An 18,072-nucleotide genomic window follows, 5' to 3' on the forward strand; every position below is an offset into this window, starting at 1 on the left:
GAGCCAAAGAAGGGAGGGGGAATCTGTGGATTAAAACAAAATTAACTGGCAAGTGGAGTGGGTAGTAAGAAGATTATTGTATTATAGAGCATATAATAATGGAGAAATAAATAGGAACCTAAGAAGCTGAATAGTAACAGAATAAGTCTGCTTCTTCAAGAAGAGAACTGAAATGGTAAAAAAACTCTTATTTAAAGAGTTGAGCAAAAAAAAAGTTAACCATATAGGCCTCAACTGTAGTCAAGGAGCACTATGGGAAACTTAGGGGGAGTGGCTTGTTTGTATGGCAGGTTTCAGAGTAACAGCCGTGTTAGTCTGTATTCGCAAAAAGAAAAGGAGTACTTGTGGCACCTTAGAGACTAACCAATTTATTTGAGCATAAGCTTTCGTGAGCTACAGCTCACTTCATCGGATGCATACTGTGGAAACTGCAGAAGACATTATATACACAGAGACCATGAAACAATACCTCCTCCCACACCACTCTCCTGCTGGTAATAGCTTATCTAAAGTGATCACTCTCCTTACAATGTGTATGATAATCAAGTTGGGCCATTTCCAGCACAAATCCAGGTTTTCTCACCCTCCCCCCCCCCCCCTCCCCCGTCCCCCAAACTCACTCTCTTGCTGGTAATAGCCCATCCAAAGTGACCACTCTCTTTACAATGTGTATGATAATCAAGGTGGGCCATTTCCAGCACAAATCCAGGTTTTCTCACCTATGCTCAAATAAATTGGTTAGTCTCTAAGGTGCCACAAGTACTCCTTTTCTTTTTGTTTGTATGAGTGGCTTTAAAACACTTTTGCATTCCCCGTCTCCATTTTAGAGCTGTTCTGTGTTGGGCTAGACAGCAGTCATAAGTCTTCTCTAATTTATTGTGGCTGCCCATGTCACAAATGACTATTCTAAGAGCTAGGGAAGCTGGCCACATAGAGGAGGGAGGGGGAAGAAGAAAAGGGCCTTGCAGTACAGGAGCCCATATGGGGCACTCCTAAACTGAGGGATCTCTGGGGACCTGCTAAATTGGCTTTTGGACACTCACAGGAGAGAGAAACACTTTTTTACAATAATGTGATTGTAAAAATGACAAAAATGCATAGCAGGGGTGAAGGGTTGGTGTAGTATTCAAAGTAATTGAAATCGTGTTTTGAAACTCACTTAATTTAAAGTTGACAGTATCCCTCTGTTTCCCTTAATTCTTCCTGGTGTTCTCTAGCAGGTAGTGGATGTGCACCTGCTGGGACACCTTATTTCATGCGGTGCTCTACACACCCCTTTGTGAGCGGTTTTGTTTTTTGGGCTAGGACAGGACCATTGGCTTCCATCTTTTCTTCCCCTTTTGGGTGCTGAGGCTTGGGTGGAGTAGGGGAGGGACAGTTCCCCACACTCACTCAAGCAAAGGGACCACAATTGAGCTTGGCCCTTCTGTGGACAGCACAAATGGGAATGATGGGTTGAAAAGGACCTCACTTCCCCTTACCCCTATATCTATATAAGAACTAGGCAGAATCTGGCTCTGTGTGTGCGCAACAGTTTTTAGAAGATCTGTTTAAGGATCTGGTCTCCCATGTTTCCTTTCCAGAGAGCCCAGCATGAAAGCTTATATATCATCTAACCCAGCCTTTCTAAAAGCCCAAAACATCCACTTTAGGAGGAGGACAGAGAAGATTCTGTGATTCTTACTGTACTTTTGTAATCTCTTACCCATACCCCATACTTCCTGGCCAGAAACAAAGACTTAGGAGAAGAGTAAGGTCTTTGGGACAAGAACTGTATCTTCTTTTGTATTTCTATGGCACATAACACATTGTAGGTGCTACTGGAAACAGATAAATAATACATCCAATTTAATAATAGACTGGCTGGAACATGATAGCATCAGTTAAGGTACTGTTTTCAACACTTTTGAGTATCTTTGCTTCTCATTGCTTGTGTGGATCTACTTGAATGTTTACAGATTAATTCCTCACTAATGTTAAAGACCCCTTCAGAAAATACATCTCTTTCCTTTTGGGTTTCTGTAGTTTATCTTCTTTCATTTTTAAGTGATTTTTTAGAGATCAAATGTTTCAAACATGGTTTATTTAAACGAGAACTAATTTAACATTCTTTGTGTTTTCTTTGTATTGTACAACTCTCCATTCTCTAAACTAATGCAGAAGCCAATGTTACAGATAATATAGCATTCTTCCTTTGTGATTCATTGGACACTTCTCTGAATCTTAAAAAAACAAAATACTTTGCACAAGTCTAAAATTAATCTTATAAATTAGACAGAGAAAAGACCTATTTTATTTGTTAGGCAGCAACAATGTGCTCATTGCTACACATGTCAAATATAAAGACCCTACTTCTAAGAATTTATAGTCTAAAAATTGTATCATTCTAAAAACTGCTCTATTAGAATCTGGACATGGATGTCCTCTGTGGCCTTGGGCAAATCTTCTAACTTCTCTGTCTTAGTTTCCCCATTTGTAAAATGAGGATAATATTTACCTACAACTCAGTGGTATGAGTATGAAATCATTAAATGTTTGTAAAGCACTTATCAGTGATAAATATTATCTAGTCCATTCAATGAAAGATTGTTTCCTAACTTTGTTCTACATTATTTTGACCAATCCAGTTTTAGGTAAATCAAAACATGGGACTTTCATTTGCCTCATGAAATTTCATTTCCCTCAAATGGCAACAGGTAAAAGACAACACATGAAGCTAGCAAACACCTACATGCTACTCATCTTACAAATACTAGTATTATCTGTTGTACCGTGCTCCAGCAACACCCAGGGTACTCAAGCCAAATCAGGACACTTCTATATAATTAAGAACATGTGCTCCTGACACATTTTTCCTTTTAAAAAGAACCTTGAATTCCTACAATGCATACTCAGGTTCTCCCATGCCATTAATTAAGCATGTGCAATCATTTATAAAGCACAGTGTCAAGGGGCAACTTATCAGCAGAACAAACTACAACTTGTGGCTCTGGCAATTTTGTATGAAAGAGCTTGATATCACCTATTGCAATATCACCCTCAAGAAATCCAGAGTAATCTATCTAATTTACATGGAAACATGCAGCTCAGGAAAACACTAATTTTTAGAATGCTTGTACTTTCATCTTCTAACAAAGTACAATGGACTTTATGGATGACTGCTAGTTGATGAAAGGGTTGTGAAAGAATTAAAGGTTTTCATTTAGGCACAGAGAAGAAGAGTATAGCAATCTAGAACAGGGATTTCAAACTCAAATCACCAGGACGGCTGCATGAGGACTAGTACATTGGCCCGAGGGCCGCATCACTGACACCTTTTCATATAAAGATACAAAAGCCCCCGCCTCTGCCCCCTGCCCCGCCCCCACTCCACCCCTTCCATGAGGCCCTGCCCCTGCCCCACCTCTTCCCCAAAGTCCCCACCCCAACTCCGCCCCCTCCCTGCCCCTATTCCGACCCCTTCCCCAAATCCCTGCCTCTGCCCTGCCTCTTCTCCGCCTCCTCCCCTGAGCATGCTGCTCCCCGCTCCTCCCCCCTCCCCCCGGAAAGTGCTAAGTGCTACCAAAAAGCTGTTTGGTGGCAGGAAGCGCCTGGAGGTAAGCAGAGGGGCAGGGATGCGGCACGCTGGGGGTGGGGAGGGGAGGCGGCGGGTGAGGGGAGCTTGGTGACTGCAGAAAATAACTCCGGGGGGGGGGGGTTGGGGGAGCGGGGAGCTTGGCGGGCCGCAATAAATAACTCCACGGGCCGCGCGTTTGAGACCCCTGATCTAGAACATCCACTGTCTTTCAACAGATATTTCTTAAAATAAAATGATCTTCTATACATATGCTACTATCAAACTAGCACTTGGACAGTTTAACAGGCTAATTAAATTACTGATTGTAACACTGCACCCCATATTCATCCTAGTAATATTATTATAATATGATTATGGCATAATTGAGATGCATTTTGTACAAAATGGGTCATGTAAGGTGTCATTGGAAAAGTTATAATTGGCTGAATATGATTGTCCTATTTATATGTATGTATCATTTTTGTAACTGAAGTTGGGCCTATTCAAGGTAATGGACCATTAGGAAAAACAATAGGCCTTAGGAGAGGCTTATCTCCCACTTGGTAAGCCTTCCTGAAAATGCTCCAGACAGCCTGTAAGGAACGGCTGCTATGACTCAGCAAGGTATGCATGTTACCAGGCCACATGACTCTGCACTCCATTTTGGGATGTCTGTATTTTTCCACCAACTGGTCTGGGAACCAAGTTTGGAACAAAGGGTTCCCACCATATGCTAAATCTATATAAGGCTGGGAGTGACATCACTGTTTGTTCTTCACTCATCCACATCGGAACACTTAAGAGAAGCTCCTAAGGAAAAGGACTTGGAACGGGGGAGGGGATCCCAAGCTGCAAAGCAAGTGCAGCTTGTGCCTTGAGAATCTGCAAGCCTGCTTGTATCATCAGTCAGGGTCAGAAATTGTTAATTCAAATCCTATCCTTCTACTATGTTAAGATTTGTTTGCGTTTTTTTTATTTACTAGGTAATCTGCTTTGATCTGTTTGCTATCACCTATAATCACTTAAAATCTATCTTTTTGTAGTTAATAAACTTATTTTAAGTTTTAAACCACTAAGTTTGGAGTGAAGTGCTTTGGAATCTTAGCTAAACGGGCAGGGACTGTTGCATTTCCTCTCCATGCTGAAGGAGGGGCGAACTCTATGAGCTTACGCTGTACAGTTCCCTGTGCAGCACAAGACGACATAATTTTGGGTTTATACTCTGGAGGGGAAGGTGGGTCGTGCCTGGGGAGCTGGGGGTCATCTTAGCTGTAGCCTCTCTATTGTTGGTTCATGCAGTGGCTGGTCAGAGAGCCTTCATGTAATTGCAGCTGGGTGTGTCCCTACCTGTGTGAATGCTGGTGGAAGCGTAGGACTGGGAGCGGGTCTGCAGCTTGTCACAGCAGCACAGTGTGAGAGGGAGCCCAGGCTGGTGAGTCAGAGAGCTCAATGGTACCCCGGTTCGAGTTGGCACCCCAGGGGGAACCCATCACACTGATCTCTGTCTGCATCACTAAATTTTAACAATTCTTGTATACTAGAAGCTTTGTAACTCATGCAAGTATTTTGCAAAAGTACTGGAATAGATTTCAAAGACTCAGTGTGAAATTAATTGGAACTTGATCATTCATTCACCTTAGCACCACACTGTCAGATTTTGTTATTCTTGTTTTTAATATTACATGCCAGATTCTAGGATGAAATACATTCTAGAATATTCAAGGAGTTAAATGAGGAGATATCTGAGCCATTAGCGATTATCTTTGAAAAGTCATGAAAGATGGGAGAGATTCCAGAGGGAAAAGGGAAAATATAGTGCCAATCTATAAAAATAAGGACAACTTGGAGAATTACAGACCAGTCAGTTTAACTTCAGTACCTGGAAAGATAATAGAGCAAATCATTAAGCAATCAATTTGCAAACATCTAGAAGATAATAAGGTAATAAGTAACAGTCAGCATGGATTTGTCAAGAACAAATTGTGTCAAACCAACCTCACAGCTTTCTTTGGACAGGGTAACAAGCCTTGTGAATGGGGGAAATGGTAGATGTGGTATATTTTGACTTTAGTAAGCCCTTTGATGACCTTCTCATGACCTTCTCAAAAACAAACTAAGGAAATACAACTATGGAGCTACTATAAGGTGGGTGCCTAACTGGTTGGAAAACCATTCCCTGAGAGTGGTTTACAGTCAAGCTGGAAGGGCATATCAAGTGGGGTCCTGCAGGGATCAATTCTGGGTCCGGTTCTGTTCAATAAATTCATCAATAATTTAGATAATGGCATTAAGAGTACACTGATAAAGTTTGCGGGCAACACCACGCTGGGAGGGGTTGCAAGTGCCTTAGAGGATAGGATTAAAATTCAAAATGATCTGGACAAACTAGAGAAATGGTCTGAAGTAAATAGGATGAAATTCAATAACGAAAAATGCAAGTACTCTACTAAGGAAGGAACAATCAGATGCACACATACAAAATGGGAAATGACTGCCCACGAAGGAGTACTGCAGAAAGGAATCTGGGGGTTATAGTGGATCACAAGCTAAATATGAATCAACAGTGTAACACTGTTACAGAAAAAAAGCAATCATTCTGAGATGTATTAGCAGGACTGTTGTAAGCAAGACAGGAGAAGTAATTGTTCCGCTCTACTCCATGCAGATTAGGTCTCAACTGGAGTATTGTGTCCCATTCTGGGTGCCACAATTCAGGAAAGATGTGGAGAAATTGGAGAAAATCCAGAGAAGAGCGACAAAAATGATTAAAGATCTAGAAAACATGACCTATAATGGCAGATTGAAAAAATTGGGTTTGTTTAGCCTGAGGAAGAGAAGACTGAAGGGGACGTTAACAGTTTTCATGTACGTAAATGGTTGTTACAAGAAGGAGGGAGAAAAATTGTTCTCCTTAACCTCTGAGGACAGGACAAGAAGCAATGCGTTTAAAGTGCAGCAAGGGCGGTTTAGTTGGACATTAGGAAAAAACTTCCCAACTGTCAGGGTGGTTAAGTACTGGAATAAATTGCCTGAGGAGGCTGTGGAACCTCCATCCTTGGAGATTTTTAAGAGCAGGTTAGACAAACACCTGTTAGGGATGCTCTAGATAATACTTAATCCTGCCATGAGTGCAGGAGACTGGACTAAATTACTCTCCACATCCCTTCTAGTCTTATGATTCTATGATTCAGCTGGAGTCACCCACTGAATCTGTTCCAAATAAAACATACCTGTCAGCATTTTGGGGAGAGAAAATCCTGGGGATTTCATGGTGCTTTAATTTATTTCTTGGAATATGGCCACAATGAAACAATTTCCACTGTGAAATTGCGAAACCTTTAGGGGAGGGGGCAATTTATGAGGCCTGAAGGCTAGGAGAGGAAAACTAACAATAGATGGGCAGAACAAAATTGCAGGCAGAGTTTGGCTAGTTTAGCAAGCATCAAATCATACAGGGCACATAATTTGAATGCTTTTATCTTTCCTTGAAGATGGTGCCAAAGGGAGGGATCAATTCTATGCATACTTTCAAACAGCATCAATGCAAGTTACACACTTACCAAGGTGAGAACAGAGCACCTGTTGGCAGTGCTTTGGTTTATCCTTTTGGTTAACAGATGACATTTTATTAATTCAAAGTGAAATTATTGATACAGTTTCATGATAAATTAGTTGGGGAAGCTGATTAAATTATACCTTATTTTCTCCCCTATTCCAATTTATTTTCAGTTTTAAACTATTCAGAGTTAGAGCAGAAATATCATCAGTAACAGTTTTTACAAAAAGAAAAGAGACATTTAATCATTGTGGTTTAGAATCAAGGAGAATACAGTCTCTACATTCCAGACTTCTCTACAACTCTCAAACCCCTCTCTTCTGCTCCCTCATCTCTGTTGATTCCAGGGTCTCCTCTCTCTCATTCACGGTTGATTCTTTTGATATCCTCTTTCTTTACTGACTTGTATCCCTTACCCTAGCTTAGCTCCCATTCATTTCCCTCAACTCCTGCTTTAGGGAGGTCAAGATCTTCTGGAGAAAGTCCAGGGAATCTAAAGACTTTCTCCACTATAAATTTCTCTCCTACTTTAAGTACAGTAACTCCTCCCTTAACGTTGTAGTTATGTTCCTGAAAAATGTGACTTCAAGTGAAACGATGTTAAGCGAATCCAATTTCCCCATAAGAATGAATGTAAATGGGGGGGATAGGTTCCAGGGAAATTTTTTTTTTGCCATACAGCACAGTACTATAGTTGGGAGGTGCCCCCGCCTTACCCCACACAGGCACAGCCCACTGGCACTGGAGACAACGAGGCAGGCAAGGAGGCTGAAGGTGCCGTAGGCTAGGAGAAGCATGTTGTGCAGCAGCAGTGGCAGCTTCCCCTACTCTGCAAGCACAAGGGGGTGGGGAGCTCAACCCTTGGCCCACCCAGTCCACCCCTTCCCCCAAACCCCCACCCTTAACCCGCCTCTTCTTCCCCCCCTCCCCCTTTACTCTGCACGCCGAGTCCTCACTCTTCCTCCCTTCCCCCCGCTTCCTGCCCATGGCAATCAGCTGGCTTGAGATGTTCAGGGGGCAGGCAGGAAGGGGGAGGAGCGAGGACTCGGTGTGCAGCCTCCCCACCCTCCTGTCGGCAGCAATCAGCTGGTTTGCAGTGTTCGGGAGGCACGGGGAGCCTGCGCGCCAAGTCCTTGCTCCTCCCCCCTCCCTCCTGAATGCTGCAAGCCAGCTGATTGCCTTGGGCAGGAGGCGGGGGGAGGAGGGAGAAGGTGCTGATCCGCAGTGTCTGTCAGCGGGCGAGAGGTGCTGTGTGTGTGGGGGGGGCGTAGAGGAGCTGATGGGGGGCTGCCAGCTGTGGACGTTATAGCGAATCATTGCGCAACTTTTAATGGAGCATGTTCTGTAACTGAGCAGGGACGTAAGATCGAAACAACTTTAAGCGGGGAGTTACTGTAGACTATCTTTCTTGTAATACAGTCTCTCCTCTAGCTTGTAAGCCTATAACTCCCATTAACTTCTCAGACTTTTAGGGCTTGTCTACACTGGCACTTTACAGTGCTGAAACTTGCGGTGCTTCGGGGTGTTTTTTTTCAAAGTTGCAGCTCTGTAAAGCGCCAGTGTGGACAGTGCACCAGCACAGGGAGCCACACTCCCAGCACTGGTAGCTACGCTCCTCATGGAGGTGGTTTTTTATAGAAGCCACATTTTTTTACACAAGCCACGGCAGCGCTTTAACATTGTCAGTATAGACTAGTCTTCACTTTAATACCACCTCCACCTCTTTTCCCCTTCCTATAGAAGCTTGCTCATTTTTTTCCATGAGAAAGCTGACATCATCCTCTGAGAACTCTTCACAGACAGCAGACCTTGTGTCATAAAAATAAAGGGAACGGTAATCACCTTTCTGTATAAAGTGCTATAAAATCCCTCCTGGCCAGAGGCAAAACCCTTTCACCTGTAAAGGGTTAAGAAGCTAAGATAACCTCGCTGGCACCTGACCAAAATGACCAATGAGGAGACAAGATACTTTCAAATCTGGAGGGGGTGGGGGAACAAAGCGTCTGTCTGTCTGTGTGATGCTTTTGCCGGGAACAGATCAGGAATGCAGTCTCAGAACTTCTGTTACTTAGTAAGTAATCTAGCTAGAAATGCGTTAGATTTTCTTTTGTTTAATGGCTGGTAAAATAAACTATGCTGAAGGAATGTATATTCCTGTTTTTGTGTCTTTTTGTAACTTAAGGTTTTGCCTAGAGGGATTCTCTATGTTTTAAATCCGATTACCCTGTAAGGTATTTACCATCCTGATTTTACAGAGGTGATTCTTTTACCTTTTCTTTAATTAAAATTCTTCTTTTAAAAACCTGATTGATTTTTCATTGTTCTTAAGATCCAAGGGTTTGGGTCTGTGTTCACCTGTACAAATTGGTGAGGATTTTTATCAAGCCTTCCCCAGGAAAGGGGGTGTAGGGCTTGGGGAGATATTTTGGGGGAAGACGTCTCCAAGTAGTATCTTTCCCTGTTCTTTGTTTAACACGCTTGGTGATGGCAGCATAGGGTTCAAGGACAAGGCAAAGTTTGTACCTTGGGCAAGTTTTTAACCTAAGCTGGTAAAAATAAACTTGGGGGTCTTTCATGCAGGTCCCCACATCTGTACCCTAGCGCTCAGAGTGGGGAAGGAACCTTGACACCTTGAGTCTCAGTTTTGGTAGATAGAGATCCTAATTACCGAAATAGATTAAAACAGTACTTGAACTGTGAATTATTTACCCTGAAAATGGCGGAGGGGAGGGGCGCTGAAGTTACAGTTTTAAGCTTCCCAGCATTAATTGCTTGTATTTTAAAGAAGCTTGAGATCACACTAGATGATCATAATGGTCCCCTCTGACCTTAATATCTATGAGTCTATGTCTTGGCATGATAAGGTGCTATGCAAAATGAAAAAAAAAAAAACCAAGGAGTCCTTGTGGCACCTTAGAGACTAACGAATTTATTTGGGCATAAGCTTTCGTGGGCTAAAACCTATCTGATGAAGGGGGTTTTAGCCCATGAAAGTTTATGCCCAAATAAATTTGTTAGTCTCTAAGGTGCCATAAGGACTCCTCGTTGTTTTTGCTGATACAGACTAACATGGCTACCACTCTGAAACCTATGCAAATTGAGTAAGCTATGTTTTACTTAAGAATTTTGGCATTTCACTTAGAAGAGCTAAAAAAGGTTAAATTATATGACCTCAAGTATGAAGTTTAATGCTGGCAATATGCAATTTATAATTTTAAAGAATTTTGTTTAATGCTTAAAATGTACTTAGAGTATCTGAAACTGGAGAACAGAATGAAATTGCTATATTAAGAACCACCAACCTTTCGGGATGTATATCTATGGGAGAAGACTCAAAGAACTGGTGTCAAGAGGGACTGATATCGGTCTCCATTTCCCCTGCATGCATTGCTCTTGGACCCCATCACTACTATCCAAGCACCTAATAAACAGAAGTAAATTTATTTTCACAACACTGCATTTTAGAGACTGTGAATAGAGGTACACATTGTCATGGTGACAGGATTAGCTGCACCTCTATCCTATTCCTGGTCTGAGTGCTCCCCAGATGTTAGACAGTCTTTGTGCTTTACTTTTCCTGTGTGTGTGCTCGTGTGTGAATATATATATTTATCAGCATTGATATAGATCAATCACACCATTTTCCCACACTTATACCAGGATCTTTTCCTGGGCTACAGTAACCTTCATATCAACTGTGTTTACCAAGCAGGTGGCAACTGGGATCAGTGCCGGCAGTGCATCTCTTTGGGAGTCTGTGACCAGTGGTGAAGATAGTGACCAGACAGCCTATTTAAAAGTGAAGTACTATTCAATGTTAACAATAGGAACAAAGCATTTAGAGAAAAAGAATTTTAAAACAGTCTGCATGCATCTTACCTAGAGGCTTATTATCCTATGATGGTAGCCGAGGCAAGGCCTAGCTTCTTCAGACGCCCCCAGCTCTCCCTGAAAAAGCACAAGAACAAATCCGCACGGACACACCCCTGGAATCCCGACCTGGGGTATTTCATCTTCTACCCAAGATCCATAAACCTGGAAATCCTGGACGCCCCATCATCTCAGGCATTGGCACCCTGACAGCAGAATTGTCTGGCTATGTAGACTCCCTCCTCAGGCCCTACGCTACCAGCACTCCTAGCTATCTTCGAAACACCACTGAATTCCTGAGGAAACTACAATCCATCAGTGACCTTCCTGAAAGCATCATCCTGGCCACTATGGATGTAGAAGCCCTCTACACCAACATTCCACACAAAGATGGACTACAAGCCGTCAGGAGCAGTATCCCCGATAATGTCACGGCAAACCTGGTGGCTGAACTTTGTGACTTTGTCCTCACCTATAACTATTTCACATTTGGGGACAATGTATACCTTCAAATCAGCGGCACTGGTATGGGTACCCGCATGGCCCCACAGTATGCCAACATTTTTATGGCTGACTTAGAACAACGCTTCCTCAGCTCTCGTCCCCTAATGCCCCTACTCTACTTGCGCTACACTGAGGACATCTTCATCATCTGGACCCAGGGAAAAGAAGCCCTTGAGGAATTCCACCATGAATTCAACAATTTCCGTCCCACGATCAACCTCAGTCTGGACCAGTGCACACAAGAGATCCACTTCCTGGACACTATAGTGCTAATAAGCGATGGTCACATAAACACCATCCTATACCGGAAACCTACTGACTGCTGTGCCTACCTACATGCCTCCAGCTTTCATCCAGACCACACCACATGATCCATTGTCTACAGCCAAGCTCTGTGATACAACCGCATTTGCTCCAACCCCTCAGACAGAGACAAACACCTACAAGATCTCTATCAAGTGTTCTTACAATTATAATACCCACCTGCTGAAGTGAAGAAACAGATTGACAGAGCCAGAAGAGTACCCAGAAGTTACCTACTACAGGACAGGCCCAACAAAGAAAATAATAGAACGCCACTAGCCATCACCTTCAGCCCCCAACTAAAACCTCTCCAACGCATCATCAAGGATCTACAACTTATCCTGAAGGATGACCCATCACTCTCACAAATCTTGGGAGACAGGCCAGTCCTTGCTTACAGACAGCCCCCCAACCTGAAGCAAATACTCACCAGCAACCACACACCACACAACAAAAACACTACCCCAGGAACCTATCCTTGCAACAAAGCCTGTTGTCAACCGTGTCCACATATCTATTCAGGGGACACCATCATAGGGCCTAATCACATCAGCCACACTATCAGAGGCTCGTTCTCCTGCACATCTATCAATGTGATATATGCCATCATGTGCCAGCAATGCCCCTCTGCCATGTACATTGGACAAACTGGACAGTCCCTACGTAAAAGAATAAATGGACACAAATCAGACGTCAAGAATTATAACATTCAAAAACCAGTCGGAGAACACTTCAATCTCTTTGGTCACTCGATTACAAACCTAAAAGTGGCAATTCTTCAACAAAAAAACTTCAAAAACAGACTCCAACGAGAGACTGCTGAATTGGAATTCATTTGCAAACTGGATGCAATTAACTTCAGCTTGAATAAAGACTGGGAGTGGATGGGTCATTACACAAAGTAAAACTATTTCCCCATGTTTATTTCCCCCCCCCCCCACACACACACTGTTCCTCAGATGTTCTTGTCAACTGCTGGAAATGGCCCAACTTGATTATCACTACAAAAGGTTTTCTCCCCCTGCTCGCCTGGTGGTAATAGCTCACCTTACCTGATCACTCTCTTTACAGCGTGTATGGTAACACTCATTGTTTCATGTTCTCTGTGTATATAAATCTCCCCACTGTATTTTCCACAGTATGCATCCGATGAAGTGAGCTGTAGCTCATGAAAGCTTATGCTCAAATAAATTGGTTAGTCTCTAAGGTGCCACAAGTATTCCTTTTCTTTTTGCGGATACAGACTAACACGGCTGCTACTCTGAAACCTGTATCAGTAACCTTTCCCCAAAAAGCTATTAAAAACTACCCCTTGGAGGGTGGAGATGCAGGAGAGAGAGTAGCTTTTTTCAAGCAGTTTGGTAGGCTCAGCAGGAGACTGGGCTTCCCTATTTGTCCCCATAACAACCCTTAAGTGTTTATCATAGGGTCGCTTATCTTGAGCCACTGTTTTCTCCCTGCATGTTTCCTTACAGCGAGATATTAAACCAAACCAATACGGTATTTTTTTAAACAATCTTATTAATTGTAATAGGATGCTGATGCAGTGTTTAGATTCTTGGGAAACTCTAGAACATATGTTTTTAGTTTCAAGTTTTTTTGTGTGGTTCCAGCAGAGATTATTATCTCTTACGCCTAGCCAGCTAGACAATTTTTTAAAAGGTTTAACATAAAATGTTGTTGAACTGCAACATTGAGTACCATACATAGGGGGCCGATTCAGGAAAGCAAACCTATCAAGAAAGGACTTAAGCATTATACCTAAGAGCCTTCCTGAATCAGGCCACACAACAGGATGTACAGAGATGAAAGTAAAGCACTAGAATAAATTCTATGCAAAAATTAGTCAGAAGGTTATGATTAGTCATAGCAAACTAATCACTTTCTGTCTTTTTGGTCATGGAAAAGTGGAGATTTTTTTCATTAGTTAGATTCATGCTATCTACTGATGTAAAATGACTTACTCTTGGATACTGACAAAAGCCTTAATCCTCAGGTGAGCCACAGTTCTGGTAGGTGAACTAAGGAAGAGAGGTGGGGTCAAAGCTGACACATTTCTACAACCCACCATCCTGGAAGTTATTGGGGCTAGGCTGTAGCAATTGCCAAGCTGTAGTTAGGTTATTATTACTAATAATCATTTATATAGCACTATGCTTTGCATAGAGTTTGAAAGAGATTATAAAAAATACAACCCCTACTCCAAAGAGTTTGTAACTGTAATCAGACCAATTCAAAACGTGAAGATAGACAAACTAAAGGGGTAGGGAAAGAAGAAACAAGTGTTACAACAAAGAATGTGAATCACTACATCATGAGTGAATTATATATATATAGATAGATTCTCATATTTTGAAATAAAGACTGAGGAAGGGAAAGAAGAATAGGCAAGTGAAGTTGACTGATGCACAGGATGTATGATGTTATTCCAGGGTTAGGGAGCAGTTTGAAGAATGTTTCTTCTAATTACTCATCTCTATGTACCCAAGTTAGCGAATCCTACTAACCTTTCACATATCTATGCAGAAACACAAGACAAACTATATTATACTATGTGAAAGATGCCCACAATCAATCAGGTGACGGAGTATGAGATAACTGCCCAGATCTTCCAAAAATGCATCAATGCAAACATGATTGTGCAACATGGGAGGTCTACAGGGGGGAAAATGCTTTAGCATGGATGTCCTGAACTATATTACCTGTAATGATGTCAGATGAATGAGACAAATTTTGATTACATTCAACCTGTTTCTATTATAGTGCAAAGTAATGTTTCTACTATAGCAGGGATCGGCAACCTTTGACACATGGCCTGTCAGGGTAAGCCCCCTAACGGGCTGGGATGGTTTGTTTACCTGCTGCGTCCACAGGTTTAGCCGATCGCAGCTCTCACTGGCCGTGGTTCGCCACTCCAGGCCAATGGGGCTGCAGGAAGCGGCTGCCAGCACATCCCTTGGCCCATGCCACTTCCTGCAGCCCCCATTGGCCTGGAGCGGCGAACCACGGCCAGTGGGAGCTGTGATCAGCCGAACCTGTGGATGCCGCAGGTAAACAAACCGGCTCGGCCCGCCAGGAGGCTTACCCTGGGGGGCCACGTGCCAAAGGTTGCTGATCCCTGTACTATAGTGTCAAAAGACAATTAAAAAACCCAAGGGTCTCCACTCCTGTGGTTTGAGACCCAAATGTTGATTTCTTAATTTTTTAACAGGCTGGTGAGTTGATAAACACTTAAATTTCTGGTGCTTTTTTTTATTTTCTTGGCTCAGGCTTTTAAGAAGTGGTTATTTACCTGGCTCTTGGCCATGATGGACTTAAACTCCTCTCTGAGTTTGTGGGCAATTTGTCTGTAAATTCTGAAGTGAATCCCTGTTAGTATGATCATATTTGGAGAGAACCGCTTGGTAATTTGCGATTCTCATTTATAAGCTCGCCATAGAGTTGCTTTTTCTGCCTACAGGATTCCTTGTCCCTATGTGTGGATATCTGTTGTCCCTGCCTATACCTCTCATTTGCAGCCATCACCTCTAATGATCCTGGCACCAGGCGAAAGAAGAATTGTTCAAAACCCTGTGCTGGAACTTGGTAACTTTGGTTAGCCTTTTTAGATGTGGGTTGTATGGAGGCTACAGCCTGCCATAACAATCTAGTGAGATTTAAGAGGTCTTCATTGATAGGCAGTGCCACTCAACCAGGGACTGCAGTACACAAGATGTTTAGTAGCCTGTGAGGGTTCTCCTGGATAACTTCTACAGGAGCTGAGCAGAGGCCACTCTCCTCTGTAGAGCAGAGGCCACTCTCCTCATGAGCTCCTGTAATGACTTACAGTTGTTAGGCATAGATGGTATAGGCTCAGGAGCAATAGCTTCATCTGGGGAAGAGGATGATATAAAGAATGGGATCCACTGAGGTTCATTTTTAAGTTCCTCTTCTGCCTGTGCCTTAGAGATAAGAACCTGAGGAGGTGGTGGTTTGGTGGAAGTGACTTTTTCAGTAAGTTGAGGCTCTGGAGATTGAGGTCTTGATTGCACTGATGAAGTGGATCTGCTAGCATGAGGAATAGCCACAACGTGTCTGGTAAGGCCAACACACAGGTCCCCAAGGGTTAATATCCCTAGAGAGGGATCTATTGCTAGTATAAGATTCCACTCTGGAATGACGAGCTGTCAAGGAAGGAAAAAGTCTGTAACCCAATAATGATGCCACAGGAAAGGCTTCTCTGCTGCTCCCTAACTGAAGATCAGAAGGAATATTCTTCAGGCAGGACAGCTGAAGTGCCAATGGGTGTGGATCATGGGCTAAGATAGAATGTCTTCACCAGCACTGTGGGTAAACTTTGTATGTAGTGGGTATTAGTACTCCTGACTGATGCAAACTCAGCTGAGATGAGTGGAGAGTCCAGGATGGATGAAATCATGAGATCTCTAGCTACTATATATGATTGTGGTGTAGCCAGTACCAATAGAGTCAGTAATGGGAAGGACTGTACTGAATGTGAGATGGAAAGCAATTGCTGATACCGAGCTAGTCAGTGCTGAGAGAGTAATCGGCATTGACCCAGTTGGTATCAAAATCGTTGGTACTGGGGTTATCTGTACTGGAAGAAATTGAACCACTGCAGTCGAAGATAGCAGTACTAGGTCCTGTGACGAAGTCTGCTCAGTGCCAGATTCAGGTAAGTTCTCAGTTGGTACTCAGGCCTCATGTTTATGGGCTGAATGGCTGATCAAGAAGTCTCTCCTGGTCTTTGAGCAATACTTTTTTCCCTTTGAGGTATAAGATAACTTAAAGGCTTTAGATGATGGCTTTAGAGACTGTGACTGATGCGTCTTCTCTCTAGTGGACTTCTGGGGATTTCTCCCTCTTTCACAGGACGAGGTCTTCAGAATCAAAAGGGCTACTGAAGGTACAAAGGCTTATGAAGCACTCCTCAATGAAACAATCTGGGTGCTTAGTATTCTGGGAGTGACCCAGATACAAGGTTGGATGTGTGAAGTTTTTCATGAAGTATATTCTCAGTTGGCTCTATCTAGATTTCTTTGTTCATCTAGAGAAGGATCTACATACAGTGCATCTCTCTGAAATGTGGCCTTCTTCTAAAGAAAAAGCACCTCATGTGCCCGTTGTTTACAGGTATGGCTGCTTGACAGGACAGATAATTTTTAAAACCCAGGGATTTTCTCACTGGCATCCTAAACAAAAGAAGAATAACCACAGTATTTGCATACCAACAAAGAAAAAAAGGGAGAGAATTCGCTCAAAAACAGAGAGAGAGAGAAAGGAACACCATCAAAAACCTACCACTATCTGACTACTGACTAATTATTATGTAAACTAAGTTTATAAAAGAGTTTTGATAAGTGCTGAATAACAGTAAGCTATGAGGCATCAAGCTGTGAGCTGACAAGGAACTGAGAGGGAGTTGGGTGGCCCCATCTCTTTCTGACCCTGGTTGAGAGCAGGAAGACACTCAGGATGTATGTGTCGCCCCAATTTCTGACCAAAAGTGTCTGGCTCAAGTGCTTGGGTGCACGCACACCTGCAGTACAATATATATGTACACAAACACTCAAAGAATATTAAGTATTTAGAGGTTAAGCGGTGTGGAGCTTGGACCAATCTATTCTACAACCACACACAGTGTCCCAGTTACAACACATCTCCACTCTGTAGCATAGTGCTGTTCACAGCTGTTTAGCCTGCACAACAACCTATTGAACATGGATTTTAAGGAAATAGGGAGCAAAGGCAGTATATGAACAAATCATGTCAGTATGCAAGCCAAAGGCCTTACTGTTAGACAAGATGAATTCCCTTATTGAGTCATTATAAAAAATAATGATAGTTGGGGCAAACAACAATTGGTTAGGATATTAATTTTAATATCACTGACTAGACAGTGTAGTGTGGAAACAGGAATTTATGGAACTAATGATCTGGATGCCAAGTAAGTTCATGGAGGCACTACGAGACAGGAGCTCCCTTGTTAACTTACACAATCCACCATATATTCACTACCTGAAAAAACTGCTTGTCCCTCACTTGTCTGTGAAAATGAGAAATGCAATTTAAGAAATAAAGACAAACTCACCATCAGGTCCTTCACTACTTTTACTCCTTTTATTTCGGCGGACATGCCTAGTTTCTTCTTCAAGATGCGATTTTTCTTCAGGGAGGAAGAAATTCAGCAAGGCCAGCTGGAACAGTAAGAACATCAAGTTAAGGTTTCTTTACCAACAAATTATCACTGCCAGACTGACTGACCTCCACCTCTTTAGCAGAG

General features: G+C 42.7%; 1 protein-coding gene across 2 annotated transcripts in view; it reads right to left on the reverse strand.

The window, feature by feature from the left end:
• The window catches only part of EDA (ectodysplasin A), a 185,542-nt gene that overhangs the window by 68,130 nt on the left and 99,340 nt on the right, over positions 1–18,072 (reverse strand). For both annotated transcript variants that reach the window (XM_048863602.2, XM_048863600.2), the window contains exon 2: positions 17,881–17,986. In XM_048863602.2, coding sequence (XP_048719559.2) covers positions 17,881–17,986 — 106 coding nt within the window. The remainder of the gene's footprint in view (positions 1–17,880; positions 17,987–18,072) is intronic.

The sequence above is a fragment of the Caretta caretta genome, chromosome 9 (genome assembly GCF_965140235.1).
Source record: "Caretta caretta isolate rCarCar2 chromosome 9, rCarCar1.hap1, whole genome shotgun sequence".
Lineage (NCBI taxonomy): Eukaryota > Metazoa > Chordata > Testudines > Cheloniidae > Caretta > Caretta caretta.